Source organism: Manis javanica, chromosome 3 (genome assembly GCF_040802235.1).
Source record: "Manis javanica isolate MJ-LG chromosome 3, MJ_LKY, whole genome shotgun sequence".
Taxonomy (NCBI): Eukaryota; Metazoa; Chordata; class Mammalia; order Pholidota; family Manidae; genus Manis; species Manis javanica.
The window spans coordinates 30464977-30485096 of record NC_133158.1 but is presented as its reverse complement, the minus strand read 5'-3'; the positions used below and the strand labels follow the sequence as shown (position 1 = coordinate 30485096).

Sequence of the window (20120 nt, the reverse complement as noted above, 5' to 3'; positions counted from 1 at the left end):
GCTTTCCTATACACCAATAATGAACTAATAGAAAGAGAAATCAGGAAAACAATTCCATTCACAATTGCATCAAAAAGAATGAAATATTTAGGAATAAACCTAACCAAGGACGTGAAAGACCTATACCCTGAAAACTATAAGACACTCTTAAGAGAAATTAAAGAGGACACTAACAAATGGAAACTCATCCCATGCTCCTGGCTAGGAAGAATTAATATCGTCAAAATGGCCATCCTGCCCAAAGCAATATACAGATTCGATGCAATCCCTATCAAATTACCAACAGCATTCTTCAATGAACTGGAACAAATAATTCAAAAATTCATAGGGAAACACCAAAGACCCCGAAGAGCTAAAGCAATCCTGAGAAGAGTAAAGTGGGGGGATCTCGCTCCCCAACTTCAAGCTCTACTACAAAGCCACAGTAATCAAGACAATTTGGTACTGGAACAAGAACAGAGCCACAGAGCAGTGGAACAGAATAGAGACTCCAAACATTAACCCAAACATATATGGCCAATTAATATATGATAAAGGAGCCATGGACATACAATGGGGAAATGACAGTCTCTTCAACAGATGGTGCTGGCAAAACTGGACAGCTACATGTAAGAGAATGAAACTGGATCACTGTCTAACCCCATACACAAAGGTAAATTCGAAATGGATCAAAGACCTGAATGTAAGTCATGAAACCATAAAACTCTTAGAAAAAACATAGGCAAAAATTTCATGGACATAAACATGAGTGACTTCTTCATGAACATATCTCCCCGGGCAAGGGAAACAAAAGCAAAAACGAACAAGTGGCACTATATCAAGCTAAAAAGCTTCTGTACAGCAAAGGACACCATCAATAGAACAAAAAGGTATCCTGCAGTATGGGAGAATATATTCATAAATGACAGATGCAATAAAGGGCCGACATCCAAAATATATAAAGAGCTCATACACCTCAACAAACAAAAAGCAAATAATCCAATTAAAAAATGGGCAGAGGAGCTGAACAGAAAGTTCTCCAAAGTTCAGATGGCCAACAGACACATGAAAAGATGCTCCACATTGTTTGTCATCAGAGAAATGCAAATTAAAACCACAATGAGATATCACCTCCCACCAGTAAGGATCACCATCATTGAAAAGACAATCAACAACAAATGCTGGCGAGGTTGTAGAGAAAGGGGAACCCTCCTACACTGCTGGTGGGAATGTAAATTAGTTCAACCATTGTGGAAAGCAGTATGGAGGTACCTCAAAATGCTCAAAATAGAAATACCATTTGACCCAGGAATTCCACTTCTAGGAATTTACCCTAAGAATGCAGCACTCCAGTTTGAAAAAGACAGATGCACCCCTATGTTTATCGCTGCACTATTCACAATAGCCAAGATATGGAAGCAACCTAAATGTCGTGGTACATATACACAATGAAATATTACTCAGCCATAAGAAAAAAACAGATCCTACCATTTGCAATGGATGGGGCTAGAGGGTATTATGCTCAGGGAAATAAGCCAGGTGGACAAAGACAAGTACCAAATGATTTTACTCATATGTGGAGTATAAGAACAAAGGAAGTATAGCATAAGGAATATAGTCAAAATATTGTAACAACTTTGTATGGTGATAGCTGGTAGCTAGAATTATCATGTATATAAATGTTGAATCATTGTGTTGTACACCTGAAACTAATGTAATACTGTATGTCAACTACCCTTTAATAAAAAATAATTATCTACAAAAAAAAAAAAAGAACAAAGGAAAACTGAAGGAACAAAACAGCAGCAGAATGACAGAACCCAGGAATGGACTAATAGTTACCAAAGGGACAGGGACTGGGGAGGATGGGTGGGAAGGGAGGGACAAGGGCAGGGAAAAAGAAAGGGGGCATTATGATTAGCATGTATAGTGAGTGTGGGGCATGGGGAGGGCTGTACAACACAGAGAAAACAAGTAGTGATTTTACAGCATCTTACTATGCAGATGGACAGTGACTGTGAAGGGGTATGTGGGGGGGACTTGGTGAAGGGGGGAACCTAGTAAACATAATGTTCTTCATGTAGTTGTATATTAATGATACCAAAAACTAAATAAATAGATAGATAGATAGATAGATAAATAAATAAATAAAAGGATATACAGTAAAAAATGTCTCCCTCCCCAGAGGTAGCCAACTGCTGCTGCTTCCAGGACGTGTGGTTACAGGAGAGTATTTGTGCCTCAGTTTCACAGACTCTATACATTTAAACACATTAGGAATTTACAACAGTGCTTGGCCCATGGGAGCATTCAGTAAGTTTTAACTCATATCATTATTATTAGTTACCTGTATAATAAATTTCTAGTTGTAGATTTACTGGCTCCAAGGGGACGTGCATTTTTTTCATTTTATATTACCAAAAACATTCTACCAACTGGCACTACCAGCAAGAGTATATGAGATTGTGTGTCTGCCTACATCATACCCAGCACTATTGGTTATTCTGGCCATTCTCCTAGGTAGAAAATGATACATTATTTTATCTCTGTTATAACAAGTGACATTAAGTATCTTACGCTTATAAGCATCATTTTAATGCTGGCAAATATCCAAATAACATTGCATAGCAAACACTCACAAATCAATCTCACTCCTTCATTGTTTGGCCCCCAAAGCAGCCTGCCTGTCTGCCAATGGCACAGAATAACTTGTGCCTGGTTCCCAAGTCAGATCCTTTCTCAAAAGGCGAAACTGATTCCCAAGATTCCCCAAGAACATGACACCTTGTATAATCAAAGTTTAAGACTATGCATATCCCTTGACCCAGCAATTTCATTTTCAGGAATCTGTGCTGAGGAAATAAATGGAAAGGCCATGATATTTGCATAGGATGTTCATGGTAGTGTTGCTTATAACAGCAATCAATGTATCAATAAACAAGTAGGAAAAAAACTATCTAAACATATATCAGAAAGGCATTAGGTCAAACCATGACAATACATCTAAACCAGATTGGGCTATGCAGCTGTAAAATACAATGAGGTAAGAGAGTACATGCTGTATTTTCACATAAAATTCAGAAATAGGTAATAGTGAGCTATGGTATTGTAAGTCAGAATAGGGAATACCACTGTGGGGAGGTAGAGGCTGGGAGTAGGCTCTGTAAAGGTATAAGTAATGCTTTGTTTCATGATCTGCATACTCTTTCCACTACTGTGTTCACTTGGTGACAATTCATTGAGTTCTATAGGCACAATGTGTAGGTACCCTGTTCAATGAAGCACACCATATATACATTTCAATTAAGCTTTTCTAAAAAATAGAGATAAAATGTTGAAATGGGGTGCTAGGTACATGAGGATTCATTGTGTTATTCTCTTGTAGTTTTGTATATTTTGAAAGTGTCCATAACAAAACAATAAGCTAAAAACAGAAGAAAAAAAAAAAGCAGATCTAGATGTAATGAAATGGAGTGACCTCCAAGATCCATTAATAGAAAGATGCAAAAAATAAATGAGTAATAGTAACTGATATGGAAAGTTACAATTAGTGAGAAAAGGCAGCTACAGAATGGTATGTTCTTGTTTACAATAAAGCAAAACACACACATACCAAATGCACAGAAGTGTAGAAAGAAACACACCAAAGGTTAACAATAGTTCCCTCAGTGAAATCAAGAGTGGTTTTTGCTTTCTTCTATTTTTCTGTATTGTCTAATTAAAAAATATATTAAATACATAATTTTGTAATTGGAAAAAGCTAAGAAAACTTTTTCCAAGGTGGAAAAAGAAAAAACCAAGATGCTGGCTTTGGAGTGACATCCTTAAGGGGAGTGTTCCACAGTGCGGAGCCGCCACACATTTACTTAGACATGAACTCACACAAAGGCGGTATATGGAGATATCAGGTGCCAAAAGTCTATTTTCTATGCCTTGAGAGTTCTTAACCAGCTGCACTTAATGCACCCCACCCCCTAGATTGCTGCTTTCTTGTTCAAATTCCATTCATTATTATTATTCTGGGCTGAGCAACCAGAATAATAGCTAAAAATAATAGCACTTATATAGCAGTTATTATGTGAAAGAATAGGATCTAAGTACTTTACATATACTATACTCAGTTAATCCTCATGGGTAGGTATTATTGGCCCATTTTACCAGTGATGAAAATGAGGGCACCCCCCAACAAAAAAAGAAAATGAGGCTCAGAAGAGGCCCAAAGTCTTATGGATAGCAGGAAGCAGAGCTTGGGTTCGAACCCAGGCAGTCTGGCTCCCAGTATCTACATCTTCAACCACTGTGCTATACCTCACAAGGATATAATGGCCAAATCCAAGAGTCCTTAGGTGACAAGCAACTGCATGCTGAGCATCACCAGACCTACCTAGCACATTAACCCAACTCTGAGGGAGGGAGTAGGGGAGTTGGCACTGTGATCACAGCAGTGTTGATGGGGTGATCACACTGCACAGGGCACTCTGCTTACCTTTAGTGCCTACTTCATCTAATCCTCACCTCATAGGAGGTATTATCATCTCTCATGGCTGAGACATCTATCTGCATTTCAGAGAGGTGATTAAGACTTGTACAAGGTCACACAGCGTATTAGTCACAGAGCTGGGATTTGTATCCAGGCAGTTTGCCTCCAACAGAGCTGACACCGTTAACCTCCCTGGCCTCTCGTTGGGGAGGCAGACCACAGGGTGCTGGTGCAGGAGGCAGGGACTGATCCCCACCTCGTCCACGGGACTTGGCTCCCGGTTTCACGATCCAGACGTTGCGATCTCCTTCCATGTCTATCTGGGGCACCACAGCCCGCAGCTGCTGCAGGATGTCCTCACAACGCTGAACCTGAGTGTCGAGGTGCCTGAGTTCTGCCCCCTCACTGTAGGGAGATGATGGGATTTGGTCAGGGCTGGTCCTGGGAACAGCCTGGTGGACAAGACAAGGGGAGACACAAACACCCAGCCATGGTCCAATAGGCCCTGGCTGTACCCTCCCTCTAGAGATCTAAAAAGTCTCTTCCAAACCTCCATCCCTACCCTCAAGCTGCCCCCTCAAATTCTTCTCTGTCCACGGCACCATCCTAGACTGCTGGAATGGGAAAGGATGGGAAAATCCCATTTCTTACACCCCTCACCCACTCCAACACTCCATCTTCTGCTACCTCCCTTTCTATTACATTAAAACTGCCTTTGGCAGAATTTAAGCATAGCACAATCTAATGATGAGGCACCACTATGTACCAGGCACTGTGCCAAGGGTTACACATACATTATCTCTAATCCTCTCTATGGCCCTTCCAGGGAGATATTACTGGTCCCATTTATATAAACATAAACTGAAGCTTGGGGAATTAAGGCACTTGTCCAAGGTCACATATTAAGTTAAGTGGAAGAGCCAAGAGGCAACCCCTGTCCGGCCTGATTCCTCCACCCACAGGTACTTTTCTGGGGTTCATTCCCCTCTGAATCTGGACCTAACTCTGGTTGACAGGTGGGTTCCTTCTTAGTCTAATTCTTCCCAAACACATCTGTATTGTACAGCTCCTTGATTTATTTCTCTGCCCATCACTGACGACATGACACCTGTGCTTATTGGGTTACTGTCTATCTCCTTCACTGGAAGGTACGCTCCATCAGAGCAGAACATTTTGCACAGTTGTTATTCTCTGTTATACTCCCATCCCCAGGCAGTACACCTGGCACTGATTAGGTGCCCCCTAAAATTCTGTTCAATGAATGAATGGTTAGATAAGCAAGTACTCTGACAGGAGTTTGCCTCAGTAACTGGGCTATGCAGATAGGGGTTCACAGACAAAGGGATCCTGTTCCCCACAGGACACAGTGTCCTAAACTAAACCAAGTTACAAAATACCCTAGGATGGTTGTCTCATTCAGACTCTCTTTTCTTCTGACTCAAAAGGAAGGAAGCTTCCACTAGATGCTAAGCTCCCTTCAACATCTTAGCCTCTTGGCATGTCTCCAGCCATGGAGAGCTTATCTTTCTTTTAATAAGGAGGCAGAAGCAGCCACCAGGGCCGTGCCAGGAATGGGGACAGCCAGATGGAGGGGGCTTGGCAAGGCCTCTTAGGAACATTTATACCCAAATCCTGACCCTTCTTTTCCAGAAGGTTTGCTGGCACCTTCCATGAGCCACAGCATAGAGAATCTGCTCAGAAAATCTGTGACTTAGCCCAGGAAAGTGTCACGTAGGAGAGGCAGGGGCATGTGCAATTTGAAAAAGTATATTAAACACAACAATATGATTTTATATTTAAGAAAAAGTTAAAAACAACCAGTGTTGAGCCTTTAGGAAGTTTTCAAGGAGAAATGATAAGAGGCAAGTAGAATCAGGGTAAATTTACCAGTAACAACCAGAGAAGTGAATGCCTTCTCTTCACTGCTTAGATGAAATCTTTCTTAACTGCTCAAAACCCCTTGGAACCATCCCCACAAGCATTGCCTATTGTGGCAAGTGGCACTTGGCAACGGGGCACCAGTAAAATTTGTAAAGAGTGAAGCGAGAAGGCCACTTCTTTGAAAGTTAAGTGCACTTACCCACAGAGTTGAGATTCCAAAATTTGGAATGAATAAATGAATGAATAAACAAGTCTTACATAAAAAACAATGACTGTTAAAAAGACTCCTGAGAGGAGGCTCAAGATGGCGGTGTGAGTAGGGCGGTGGAAATCTCCCCCCAAAACCATATATATTTTGAAAATACAACAAATACAACAAGAGAGACCAGAAGATACAACACAACAGCCAGGCTACATCTACATCTGTGAGAACTCAGCATCTCACAAAAAGGGTAAGATACAAAGCCGTGACCTGGCAGGACCCGAGCACTCCCCCATGCCAGCTCACTGGCAGAAGGAAAAGAATCCGAGTAAGGAGGTAGTGGAAGCACAGGACTGCTAAATAACCAGCCCTAGTAATCTGCACCAGGAGCACAGACACACATTGCATGGTATACTGGATATTAGAGAAATGGAAAAGTAAAATCCTAGATGGAGACTGTGAGTGGGTCCCCACAGCCTGCTCACCTGGGACAAAAGAAAAACAGGCACTTTAAAAGTCTTAAAGGGACAAGGGCTTAACAGGTGAACAAAATCATCCCAGCACACTCAGCCCAGCAGGCTGAGAATCCTAAGGAACTTCAGGTGCTCTAATCCCCGGGTGGCAATGCAGCTCCAAAGCCCCTCACAGTGATAAGAAGCCTCCCGTTCACTCCCCACTACCCGTCGCCAGCACTGCAAGCAAACTGGCTGACCTGCCATTGCTGCGGACCAGCCAGGGAGCAGCCCCGCCTACAGCAACCACACAGAGTCTTCTCCCAGCATGCAGCTAACTGGGTCAACCCAGAGGCTGCTGCCAGCACGCAGCTGCCTGGCACAGACAGAGGAAGCCAGGGCAAAGTCCAGAAGGCACAAAGGGGTGCCATTCTCACAGGAGAACACACACCACATGCCTGCGACCCCTGGCAGAGCCCTAGGCCATCCCGAGGACCGCCCCAGGGAATTAATCCTGAGACTGCTTCCATTGTGCAGGTAACTGGCACAGGCAGTGGAGAAGGGCAAGGCGACCAGCAAGCAGGAAGGGACTTTGTTCTCCCAGCTGATACATGTACCACTTGCCAGTGATCACCTCTATCGCCATGAAAAGGCAGAATAACCTGGACCATTCCAAATAAAACAACCCCAGAGAGAGGGCCTAGTGAGATAGATAAAACCAATCTTCCTGAAAAATAATTCAAAATAAAGGTCATAACCATGCTCATGGAGCTGCAGAAAAATATGCAAGAGCTAAGAGATGAAGTCAGGAGCGAGATAACAGAAATGAAACAATCAATAGAAGGACATAAGAGCAGACTGGGGGAGGTACAGGAGACTGTTAATGGAATATAAATCAGAGAACAGGAATACAGAGAAGCTGAGGCAGAGAGAGATAAAAGGAGCTCTAGAAATTAAAAAGAATATTAAGAGAACTGTGTGACCAATACAACCCGAACAATATTCACATTATAAGGGTACCGGAAGAAGAAGAGACAGAAAAAGGGATAGAAAGTGTCTGAAGAAATAATTGCTGAAAACATCCCCAAGCTGGGGAAGGAAATAGTCTCTGAGAACATGTAAACCCACAGATCTCCCAACACAAGGGACTCAAGGAGGACAACACCAAGACATATAATAATTAAAATGGCAAAGATCAATGACAAGGATGGGGTATTAAAAGTAGCCAGAGAGAGAAAAAAGGTCACCTACAAAGGAAAACCCATCAGGCTATCATCAGACTTTTCACCTTAAATGCCAGAAGAGAATGGCATGATATATTTAATGCAACGAAACAGAAGGGCCTTGAACCAAGAATACTATATCCAGCACGATTATCATTTAAATATGGAGGGATTAAACAATTTCTAGATAAGCAAAAGCTGAGGAAATTTACCTCCCACAAACCACTTCTACAGGGTATTTTAAAGGGACTGCTCTAGATGGAAGTATTCCTAAGGTTAAATAGATGTCACCAGAGAAAATAAAATCACACCAAAGAAAGCAGACCAACCAAATACTGACTAAAGGCAAAAAATAAAATCAGCTACCCACAAAAGCAGTCAAGGAAAGCACAAAAGAGTACAGAATAAAACACCTAATATATAAAGAGTGGAGGAGGAAGAATAAGAAGGGAGAGAAATAATCATCAGATTGTGTTTATAATAGTGGAATAAGTGAGTTAAAGTTAGATGGTTAGATAGTAAAGAAGCTACCCTTGAACATTTGGTAACCATGAATCCAAAGTTTGCAATGGCAATAAGTACATGTCTATCAATAATCACCCTAAATGTAAATGGACTGAATGCACCAATCAAAAGACACACAGTAATATAATGGATAAAAAAGCAAGACCCACATATGCTGCTTACAAGAGACTCACCTCAAACCCAAAGACATACACAGACTCAAAGTGAAGGGATGGAAAAAGATATTTCATGCAAACAATAGGGAGAAAAAAGCAGGTGTAGCAGTACTTGTGTCAGACAAAATAGAACTCATAGCAAAGGAAGTAACAAGAGGTAAAGAAGGACATTACATAATGATAAAGGGGTCAGTCCAACAAGAGGATATAACCATTATAAATATCTATGCACCCAACACAGGAGCACCGACATGTGCGAAACAAATACTAACAGAATTAAAGGAGGAAAAAGAATGCAATGCATTCATTTTAGGGGACTTCAACACACCACTCACTCCAAAGGACAGATCCAACACACAGAAAATACGTAAGGACACAGAGGCACTGAACAACACACTAGAACAGATGGACCTAACAGACAGAACTCTATGCCCAGAAGCAGCAGGATACATATTCTTCTCAAGTTTACATGGAACATTTTCCAGCATAGACCACAAACTAGGCCACAAAAAGAGCCTCAGTAAATTTAAAAAGATTGAAATTCTACCAACCAACTTGTCAGACCACAAAGGTATAAAACTAGAAATAAATTGCACAAAGAAAACAAAAAGGCTCACAAACACATGGAGGCTTAACAACATGCTCCTAAATAATCAGTGGCTCAATAACCAAATTAAAACAGAGATCGAGCAATATACGGAGACAAATGACAAGAACAGCACAATGGACCCACTTTTGTGGGATAGAGCGAAGGCAGTTCTAAGATGAAAGTATATAGCAATCCAGGCCTATTTAAAGAAGGAAGAACAATCCCAAATGAATAGTCTAAAGTCACAATTATTGAAACTGGAAAAAGAAGAACAAATGAGGCCAAAAGTCAGCAAGAGGGACATAATAAAGATCAGAGAAGAAATAAATAAAATTGAGAAGAATAAAACAATAGAAAAAAATCAATGAAACTAAGAGCTGGTTCTTTTGAGAAAATAAACAAAACAGATAAACCCCTAGCCAGACTTATTAAGAGAAAAAGAGAATCTACACACATCAACAGAATCAGAAATGAGAAAGGAAAAATCATGATGGACACCACAGAAATACGAAGAATTATTAGAGAATATTATGAAAATCTATATGCTAACAAACTGGATAACCTAGAAGAAATGGACAACTTTCTAGAAAAATACAACCTTCCAAGACTGACCAAGAAAGAAACATAAAATCTAAACAGACCTATTACCAGCAATGGAATTGAATCGGTAATCAAAAAACTATCTAAGAGGGACTCTCTTGTCCCCTCCTGGGGTGAGCCAGGAGCTCTGTCCTTTCACTTAATCTCTAAATAAAAGCCTGTACCTTGCTCTCCTAAAAAAAAAAATTAATAAAATAATAAAAAAAAAAACTACCCAAGAACAAAACTTCCGGGCCAGATGAACTCACTGCTGAATTTTACCAGACATTTAGAGAAGACACAATACCCATTCTCCTTAAAGTTTTCCAAAAGAAAGAAGAAAAGGGAATACTTCCAAACTCATTCTATGAAGCCATTATCACTCTAATACCAAAACCAGGCAAAGACCCCACTAAAAAAGAAAATTACAGACCAATATCCCTGATGAACATAGATGCAGAAATACTTAACAAAATATTAGCAAACCGAATTCAAAAATACATCAAGAGGATCATACACCATGATCATGTGGGATTCATCTCAGGGATGCAAGGATGGTACAACATCCAAAAATCCATCATCATCATCATCATCCACCACACTAACAAAAAGAACAGAAACCACATGATCATCTCCATAGATGCTGAAAAAAGCATTTGACAAAATTCAACATCCATTCATGATAAAAACTCTCAACAAAGTGGGTATAGAGGGCAAGTACCTCAAAATAATAAAGGTCATATATGACAAACCCACAGCCAACATCATACTGAACAGCGAGAAGCTGAAAGCTTTTCACCTAAGATGGGGCACAAGACAAGGATGCCCACTCTCCACAGTGTTGTTATTCAACATAGTACTGGAGGTCCTAGCCACAGCAATCAGACAAAACAAAGAAATAAAGGGCATCAAGATTGGTAAGGAAGAAGTCAAACCATCACTATTTGCAGATGACATGATATTGTACATAAAAAACCCTTGAGACTCCTAGAATATCTGAATTTAGCAAAGTTGCAGGATACAAAGTTAATACACAGAAATCTGTTGCTTTCCTGCACACTAATGATGAATTAGCAGAAAGAGAAATCAGGAAAACAATTCCATTTACAATTGCATCAAAAAGAATAAAATACTTAGGAATAAACCTAACCAAAGAGGTGAAAGACCTATACCCTGAAAACTACAAGATACTCTTCAGAGAAATTAAAGAGGACACTGTAAATGGGGTATGTGGTGGGGTCTTGATAATGGGGGGAGTCTAGTAACCATAATGTTAGTCATGTAATTGTACATTAATGATACCAAAGATAAAAAAAACAACAACCAGTGTTTCTGTGGAAAGTCAGCCTTGATAAGAGCCTGGCTGGTGAGTCATGGAATTGTTTCAAAAAGTTGAGACACCATAGCATTGGTGAATTCACTGAATATTGAATGAATTCATGGATGCTAACTATTTGTACTGAGTATCTCAACACTGTGTATATCATATGATGTAATATTTTATGTAATCCCAACTTTTGAGAGGTCCCTACAACCCTCTAGAACTTGCTCCACACCCAAAAAAATGAAGGACTCATGTCCTTCACACCTAATGTTCTAACTCAGTCTTGGTAATTCTTAGTTTAAGAAGTTTTCTGGTAGTTGAGGGGAAAGTATAAGGTCATCTAGGTTTTCATTTCCTAAACAAGAAACAAATGATTTATTTATCTATGATGTTGAGTTTGCTCAGTATGTCATTCATTCCAAGTTCATTTATTAGATCTTCAGTGTCCCCTATCAAATCAGTAAATCTGTCGCTTCCTTTCTATCAACACCACTCCAGTTGAGGCCCTTAGTACTCAGTACTCCCAGCTGGCTTGTTCTAAGAACACCACACTTGATCTGTGTGCTCCCTCAGGGCAGGGAGTACACTTCATTTCTGGAGCCTGGAATAATGCTCAGCACATAGGAAGTGCTCGATAAAAAGCTGAGCATTTTCCTCCCTCAGAGCACTGCTCTCTCTATTCTCTTACATACACCTCTGATGAAGGGCATCTCCCTACAGTAGCCAGAATCTCATTTCAAGAACCTGCCTTTGCTCAAGAATCTTTTTCCCAAAGTGTGTTCTGAACACGTGACCCCTCAGGATGCCTGAGGCAGGGGTACTGGGGTCACATAAGTACAGGATATACTACACACTCTCTCTCCCAGAGGTGTATACCACCAACAGCTTCTGAGAAGTCCTGCATCAAGGAAACCTATTTTGACAGACTTTAATCCAATGTTCTCTAAATGAAACTGACCACAAAAGCCCTTTTCTCACAAAATCAACTTGCATCCTATAGAACTAGCACCTTGTGTAACACTTTGGGGAAACACTGGCTTCCAGGAAAAAATCTAAATGGCTTAATAGATTCTTATTTTGTGAGTAAACACTATGAATCTGTGCTGAGCATGCAATACAAACTATCCTGTCTAATAGTACCTTTGAGGCAAACAGTATTTTAAAATCTATTTTGCATCTGAGAAAAAGTAAAGCCAGAAGTAGAAATCAGGTTGATCTAACAGCACAGGCCCTGACCTTAGTGACTATGTGCCAGATCCAGGAAGAATGGTTTGGACCCTATCATGAAAGCAGTGGGAACCCTTGAGGATTCTTGAGCAGCAGGGCAAAAAAAAGGGAGAGGCTTGGGAAGGAGTTGGGGGGCTGCACTAGACAGAGGGTCTGTCTACGAGCATTAGCCCAAAACATGGAAGACCCCTGAGAGCAAGGGACACCTGCCCACGACCCTGGCTATAGAGGTACTCACTGGATCACTTGGTAGTAGCGCTGGAGGAAGAGGGACCAGCCCTCAGGGCTGAGGTACAGTGGGGCCTCTAGTTGCTTGTCGATGTCCATGTGGGCCAGGTTGCTAAGGTGCTCCTTACAGGCACACAGAGCCTGATCCACAAACTCTGGGGATACTGCCACTGACTTTTTCTCCTGTTTCTTCGGCTGCTTGTCTCCTGAAGAGGTAAGGGGAGGCCTATTGCTATCTGACATGCAAGGCAGGTAACCTGACACATGCCAGTCTCCCACTGCCCCAAGGCCTGTCATTCACCTGACACCTCACCCTAAATACATCTGAGGCCCAGCACACAGCTGCATTTCCTACTTACTACTCTGGGACCTGTCATTTACCTGAGGCTTTGTTCTAAATTCACCTGGAACCCTAGTGCTCACCCTTGGCTTTCAAGACCTGTCATTCACTTGAGAGTCCACCATAAATGTCCTCAAAGCTTCTTGGCCTTCTTGGCACCTACAACCCCAGCATACAGCTGCAGCCTCTCTCCTCCTGAGACCTCTGATACACCTGAGGTCCTGTGACCCTGATCCTGGCATACAACAGCCTTCTTTGCACTTGACACATCCAGGAGATAGCAGCATGGTGTTCTCCTCTGAAAGAGGTGGGAATTATCCTCCTTCCATGTAGAGCTTCCCCTAACTTCCCTGACTCCCTGGCTGACAGGCCCCTGAATAACAGGATGGGAGCTTGGAGGGAAAGGGCAAGCGATGGGTTGGGCCAACATGCCGTGAGGGATTCTCTGTGTCCTCAACCACAAGGCACGACGAGTCCTCAGACCATGTGAAACTGCACAGTTCACTGCTTCCTCCTACTCAGAGACCTGAGCTCCCCAAAGGCAGGGATGGATCATGTCTTTTTAGTCTGTCCTCTAGAGTGCCGGGCCACATGCCAGGCCCATGGGAGGGTTTAATAAGGCCATGGATCAACTGACAAATGGATAGGAAGCAGATGGGTGGGTGGTTGAGACAGAAGAAAAGATGAGTAGATGGACTGGAAAATAGGTGATGGCTGGGAGGATGGAAAAGTAGGTGGGCAGATGGGTAGACAGATCTTTGGAAGAACAGGTAGGAAAGTAAGAGGAGTAGAAAAGAAAAACAATATGGAGCATAGAGCTGAGAGAAGCTAGGTAAACGAGCAGATCATCAGTAGGGGGAAGGTGGAGGAGAGATGAATGAACGGATGATGGGTAGGTGAATGTAAGGTCACTGGGTGGGTGGGTTAATAGATAGGCAGATGGATGCATGGACATGTGGGCAGATGCATGTATTGATGGGTTGGTGGAAGGGGTGGTGGATGGGCAGCTGGATCTGGCTACGACATACATTTGTGGATGAATAGACGGATAGATGGGTGGGAAGATACATGAGTTGGGGAGTGGAGGTAAGCACAGTTCTTACCTGGGATCTCTTCCTCTTCTGCCTGGATAGAGTATGACTTCCATTCAGACTTTACCACCAGCTTGAGAACGTTGCGGGCAGCTGTCAGCCAGAAGTCCTCTACTCGCAGGCAGGGGATACCCTGCTCAGTCCCTAGGCTCCTGACCTTTTTCTGGTTCCAGAACCTGATTATGACCTGCCCCATTCTGGACCCAGAACCTGACTACCTTCTGACTCTAGAACCTGGCTCCTGTTTCAACTGCATTACCAGACCCAGAATCTGGCCTGATTTAGCTCATATTCTGCCTTCAGAATCTCACATGGACCTGTTGTCTGTTTTCTCTCTTCTGTCCCTGATCTACTTTTGATACTTACTCTACCCTGAGAACAAGACCATGGCCCAAAACCTATTTCAGATTTGGAGACTAATTTAAACCTAGCATCTAATCTGGACCCAAATTCTGATCTGAATTAGAACATGTTCTGTAACTGGAAACTATTCTGTTTCAGAAGCCCAAAGTCTGGAGCCTTTTCTAGATTGGAAACTGACCTAGCCAGGAATTTGACACAGGCCTGGAACCAATCGGATTACAAATTCAACCCAGAATGTAACCTAAGCCACCTCAGCTTTCTTGAATGTCTGGGTTGACCAAGCTAGGAAGGTCATTAAAGGAGGCACATTAGGGAAGGATAAGGCCTGCTGATGGAGGACGAAACCTGCTGGGGTAGACAAGGGCATGAGGAGAGAGGTCCCTGCCCCTCCATGAGCCAGGGCTTTAGCCCTCATCCTTCAGCCTGAGGGGTCCAGGCATGGGGCTGGGCATCTCCTTACCTATGAAGGCCTTCTTGTCATCCTCAGCCCCCAGGCGGTAGCAGCGCGGGAAGAACGAGTCAGCATCAGCCTCATCAAACCACGGCAAATTCCGGAGATTGAGACACAGACCCACCTATGGAGTTAGCCACTGAGGGGGAAGGCAGGGACTTGCCCTCCAAGGGATTCCCCGTACTCAGCTGTGCCCAGACAGCTCAGGGAGACTGCTTGTCTATTCTAAGAGCCTCTGCCCCATCTCTAGGCCTGACTCACTCATATCTATCTCCGTATGTTTATCCTTGGGGTTCCCTCTAACGAGAATGCCTCACATCCCTTCTGTTAACCCTTTCGCATTCTTAACTGCTGGCTTCTCTAGGAATCATTCCCAGCACATGCCAGTAATATATGGACAGGTCCCAATTATAAAGCTCTTCATTCTTGTTATAACCCTAGAAGATAGGTCTTCCTGGTATTCTTATTTAAAGATGGGGAAACAGGCTCAGAGAGGCGAAGTCACTTGTTAATGAACCCTTATCAGATCTCATCGGCCAGATCTCCTCTGCTTAGGAGGCAAGGGACCTCTTGCTCACAGTCATTGGACTTGGTGTTCATTCTGGCTTCAGGTCCCATCTGGATGCTGGAGTCTATTTTAGTCTTTATGTCTACATGTGGTGGACATGCTATAGGGCTCCGATTTGAACCAAAGCCTCTCTGACTCTAAACCCACTGAAATACATACCTTCCCCCATGTGAGAACTCTCTCTTACTGACAAGGAGCAGGGTTGCCAGCCCAAGGGCTGGGGGGCTTACAAGCTGTCATGCCCACCTGCCTGGGGGGCCCACCTTTGTGGTAAAGGAGCCTGCCCGGGCATAGTGGTTTATCATCTGATCCTTGGAAAGGAAACGACAGTCCAGCACATCCCGCCGAGTGGTCCAGATGAAGTAGGGGATCGCATGCCGAACCATGCGGGACTAGGGAAAGGGAAGAGACAGGGAGGCTGGGGTGGCAGCATAAGACCTGAGGAAGCTTCTCTCTGCCCTGCTGAGTAGTGGGGGTGAATGGAAGGCAGATGCTTCCAAGATGGCCTTTAGCCCACATACCATCTTTGTGTAAGGTAAGTAAAGACAGCTTTTCCCCAGGGCACACACTTGTTAAGCACAGAGCAGGCAGGCTTGCAGCCTTCTTTGGTCAACGTGCCCTAGGCAGTGACTCAGCCACAATACTGAATGCCCCACCTTGTTCTGGCACATGGCCATCAGTGACCTGCTCTGTGGCAGAATAGAGACTCCAAGCGATGGGCACAAAGTGTGTGACAAAGGCTCTCTCCCGGGCTCTATCTTTCTCCATCTGTTCTATAACTCTGGGAGATAGGATTATTAATAGGCAGTAACAATGAGCCAGGGCCTGTTCCAAGTACTTTCCATGCCAGTTCCTTTAATCCTCGCCACACCCCTGTGAGGTAGGTGCTAGTGTTATCCCCATTTCACAGATGAAGGAACAGGGGCAGAGGGAGGCTCACAACTGCCATATGAAACTGTCAGGACACAATCTTTCCTGACTTGCAAATATGGTGATTTGATACAGTTCAACTTAGAAAGCAGTGGTACCCAGAAGACAAATGTTGTCACTTCAACATACACATCTTCCACACCATCACATCAGGCTCTTTCAAAGCTTTTTAAACCCCTACTTCCAGCCTTCACTTGCCAAGGGCAGAGGGAGGAGATGGAACTATGGGGTTTTTATTTGGAAGGGAATTAGTAGACATGGAGGTTGTGCTGGCTTCAACCCGGCAGAGTTTGCCTGGCCCCACTGTGCTGGCTTCAATCAGCCTTGCCTGGTCCCACTGTGTCCCTCACCACTCTACTGGTTCATCCAGGCTTTGGAGAAGCAATCAGTTCTTACTAGAGATGGGGAAACTAAGGCCCAGAGGAGGAAAGAACTAGTCTGAGGTCACTCCACTGGACTTGAGTGCTCTCCTTCCAACTAAGAAGGCCCCTCCCAGCCCCCTAGGCCCTTACCATCAGAGCATGTGTCCCATCTAGGTCAACATCAAAGTTGAACAGCTGTGGTGGCTGGAATGCCTCATCCTCATCTTCATCCTCTGTGGATGCAGCGCCCAGGCCTGGTGAGGCCTTTGTCCCTGCCCCACAGGCCCATACCAAAATCTCAATCCTGGGACAATGGGAACCAACGGAAAGGGACTCAGGAGGGGCAGCTTGTGGGCAGGAAGGGAACTGCTCACCATCCTCTGTGGTGTCACTATCACCCATTACGGAGCTAACCAAAGCCCTCTGCGGTGATGGCAGGGTGATGCCTGGATGGTGGACCATCTTCTTCTCCACCCAGCCCCTCTGGCGCAGGAGGTACCGGATCACTGGGTAGCGGCCTTGAATCATAAAGATTTTCTTCTGCTGTAAAATAAGAAAAGGATTCTTGTTTAGTTAAATATTGTGTAAGTGCCAGACACAGCAGATATAATGCTGAACTAGACACTTACTGTCTCTGTCTTAAGAATTTTTTAAATTCCAGTAAGGGAGACAGATTATAAACAAGCCGGGAAATAAATATGCATAGTAATAATTATAATGGTGATAGCTAATAATTTTTTAGCATCTACTCTGTGTGAAGCACTTATATAGATTACTAACAATAGATTATTTTAATAGATGCTATTATCTCCATTTACTAGTCATAAAACAAGCATAGAGAGGTAGTGTGGCCACACAGTGGTTAAGTGTAAGAGCTGGAACTTAAGTCCAGGCTGGCTGGCTCCAAAAACTGGCTACTCAGTGGGGAACCCTGAGAGACTAGAAATACATACAAAGTCAAGATAAGTCGAGAAGCAGCCATGAATGTACAGAGCTGGGCAAATGGCACTTCAGGTGGAGGGAAAAGCATGTGCAAAGGCCATAAGGCTGGACAGAGGTTAGAAGGAACTGGAAAGAAGCCAGTGTGAGTGGAGTGTGGAAAATGAGAGAGGAGGTAGTGGCTAGACTGTGGAAGGTCCTGAAGGCCTTGGAAGAGACTTGGATTTTATATTAAGAGTAGCATGAAGCAATAAAGGCAAGCTGAGGAAGTTGCATGATTGAAGCTTTGTAAGTTTGGCCTTCTGCTCTATGGAGAACAGACTGAAGAGACAGGATGCAAGCAGGGAGACCAGTTAGAGGGCTACTGTGGTCTGTGCAGAAAAGTAATTACAACACCTAGAATGAGGGTAGTTACAGTGGAGATGGGGATTAAGAGATAGAATTGAGACTTGTTTTGGACATAGAGATGACTGTTTTTGCTAATGGGATTAGATGTATGGGTGAAGGAACAGAAAGATCAGGTTTCTGGCTTGAGCAGGAGATGTGGAAGACCAGAATAAGGACGACAGGTTTAGGCAGGATAATCAAAAAAGTATGGTTTGGTACATGGGTTTGCAATGTTTTAAGTTCTCTGGGTGGAGAGGTGGATAGGGGGGTTGGATCTACGGAGTATGGAGGCAGAGGATAGGGTTGGCTGGAAACGGCACGGAGGATGGCACAGCACAGCGACTGGATTCACAGCCAAAGAGAAAGGTGTAGACAGCAACCCGGTGAACCACGGGAGTCCTGAGGAGACTTCTAAGGCAACTGAAAAGCAGCAGCCAGAAAACTAGGAATGTGCAGCCAAGAGGGAAGGGTGTGTGGGCAGACAGTGTAGAATGTATGAATCCAGACTGGGACAGAAAAGGGGCTGCTGGATTTGGCTCCTTGGAGGTCAGTAGTAACTTTGACTAGAGTGATTGCTAATAGGAGTAGGGAAGAGCCTGGAACCAAAACGGTGGGAGTTGAGGAGTAAATCGAAGGTAAAGTGGTAGACAATTCTAACAAGAAGCTTGGCTGTGAAGGAGTACTGAAAAATGGGGAGCTATCTGAAGATGTGTGTGCGATCAAGGTTTTTGTTTTTTGTTGCCTTTTGAGGACGAAAGAAAAGAATTCAGAGACGTAGGATGAGTCACCCTCAGGGTCCTTTCTAGGCTCCCAACCCCTCCAACCTTGACGGCTCTCTCCACGTGGATCTTGGCGTTTCTGAGCTGGCCCATCCGGTGAGACGCCTTGGAGAATCCTCTCCAGAGGACACGGGAACCTGCAGAAAGATGTGGAACGGGGTGCGGGGAGGGGCCTCAGATTGGCGTCTCTCCCGGGCCCCAGTGCCCACATTTCTTTCTCCACCCTTCATCCGGATGCCCTCCAACTCTTCTCCCGACCCCCATTCCCTCCACCCCAAGCCTCTTCCGTCCCGCCGTCCGGTCAGCTGCAACAGGAAAGGAGGGGCCGCAGTGGGCCTCACCGTCCTGTGGCGGGGCATCATCCAGGGCCGGGATGTGCGGGGGCCCCAGAGGGTGGGAATCCGCCGCTCTCTGGGCGTGAGTGCAGTGGGTCAGCGACTCGAAGGCGCAGCCTAAGCAGCGCGCAGAGGGAGGGCTGCCGGCCCAGCGTTCGCCGCCTTCGCTAGTTCCCTCCGGCCGGGCGGAGGCGGTCCCGGGCCAGAGTAGCTTCTGGGGAGGTAGGAACTCGGTGTGGCGCGCCCAGGGCCAGGGGGCGGGGGAACCTGTGCGTGGCTCCGGCGGCTGCGGCTCCAGCAGCCAGCTGCACACCAGGACGCTTTCCCGGCGGTACCAGGCGGCGGAGTCCGGGTGGGCGGCTCCCAGCTCCAGCAGCGCCGCGCCCGAGTCCGGTTTCCGCCTCTCGCGGAGCGCGCCCCACTAGCACTCCAGAGCCCGCCTCCCCTCTGCACGCAGCCGCCTCTTGCGGAAGGGGCCTGCCCCAGCCCCAGCCCAGCACTCCGCTCCGAGGCCCCGCCCACCGCTTGCAGTCGCCTTGGAAACCATTTCCCTGCACAATCGGGCCACGAGTGGCGAGTTCGGGGTTGGACCAAGAGGGTGATTCCTTCCGAGTGCCGAATTCCCGACCTCACTTGCCCCACGCTTTTAATGAGTGAAGACACTGAAGGTGGAAGTGCAGAGCATCGGGCTGCCGGTTATCAGCGTCCTGCTTCCTCACTGAGCTCTTCCT

The 20120-nt window shown here is 44.7% G+C and overlaps 1 protein-coding gene across 16 annotated transcripts in view; it reads right to left on the bottom strand.

Annotated features, from left to right (window-relative positions):
- The window catches only part of TTLL3 (tubulin tyrosine ligase like 3), a 30514-nt gene extending 10731 nt beyond the window's left edge, over nt 1–19783 (bottom strand). For 5 of the 16 annotated variants that reach the window (XM_073230997.1, XM_073230991.1, XM_073230993.1 and 2 more), the window contains exons 1-9: nt 19396–19776; nt 19100–19191; nt 17324–17492; nt 17100–17221; nt 15921–16049; nt 15099–15213; nt 14288–14386; nt 12855–13050; nt 4716–4864 (exon numbers count right to left, since the gene is read on the bottom strand). In XM_073230997.1, the coding sequence (XP_073087098.1) occupies nt 4716–4864; nt 12855–13050; nt 14288–14386; nt 15099–15213; nt 15921–16049; nt 17100–17221; nt 17324–17492; nt 19100–19147 (1027 nt within the window). In that variant the 5' untranslated portion in view covers nt 19148–19191; nt 19396–19776. Of the gene's footprint in view, nt 1–4715; nt 4865–12854; nt 13051–14287; nt 14387–15098; nt 15214–15920; nt 16050–17099; nt 17222–17323; nt 17493–19099; nt 19192–19395 lie in introns of those variants that run through there. The other 11 variants (XR_012129002.1, XR_012129003.1, XM_073230999.1 and 8 more) reach the window with 11 other exon arrangements.
- Between the last annotated feature and the right edge of the window lie 337 nt (nt 19784–20120).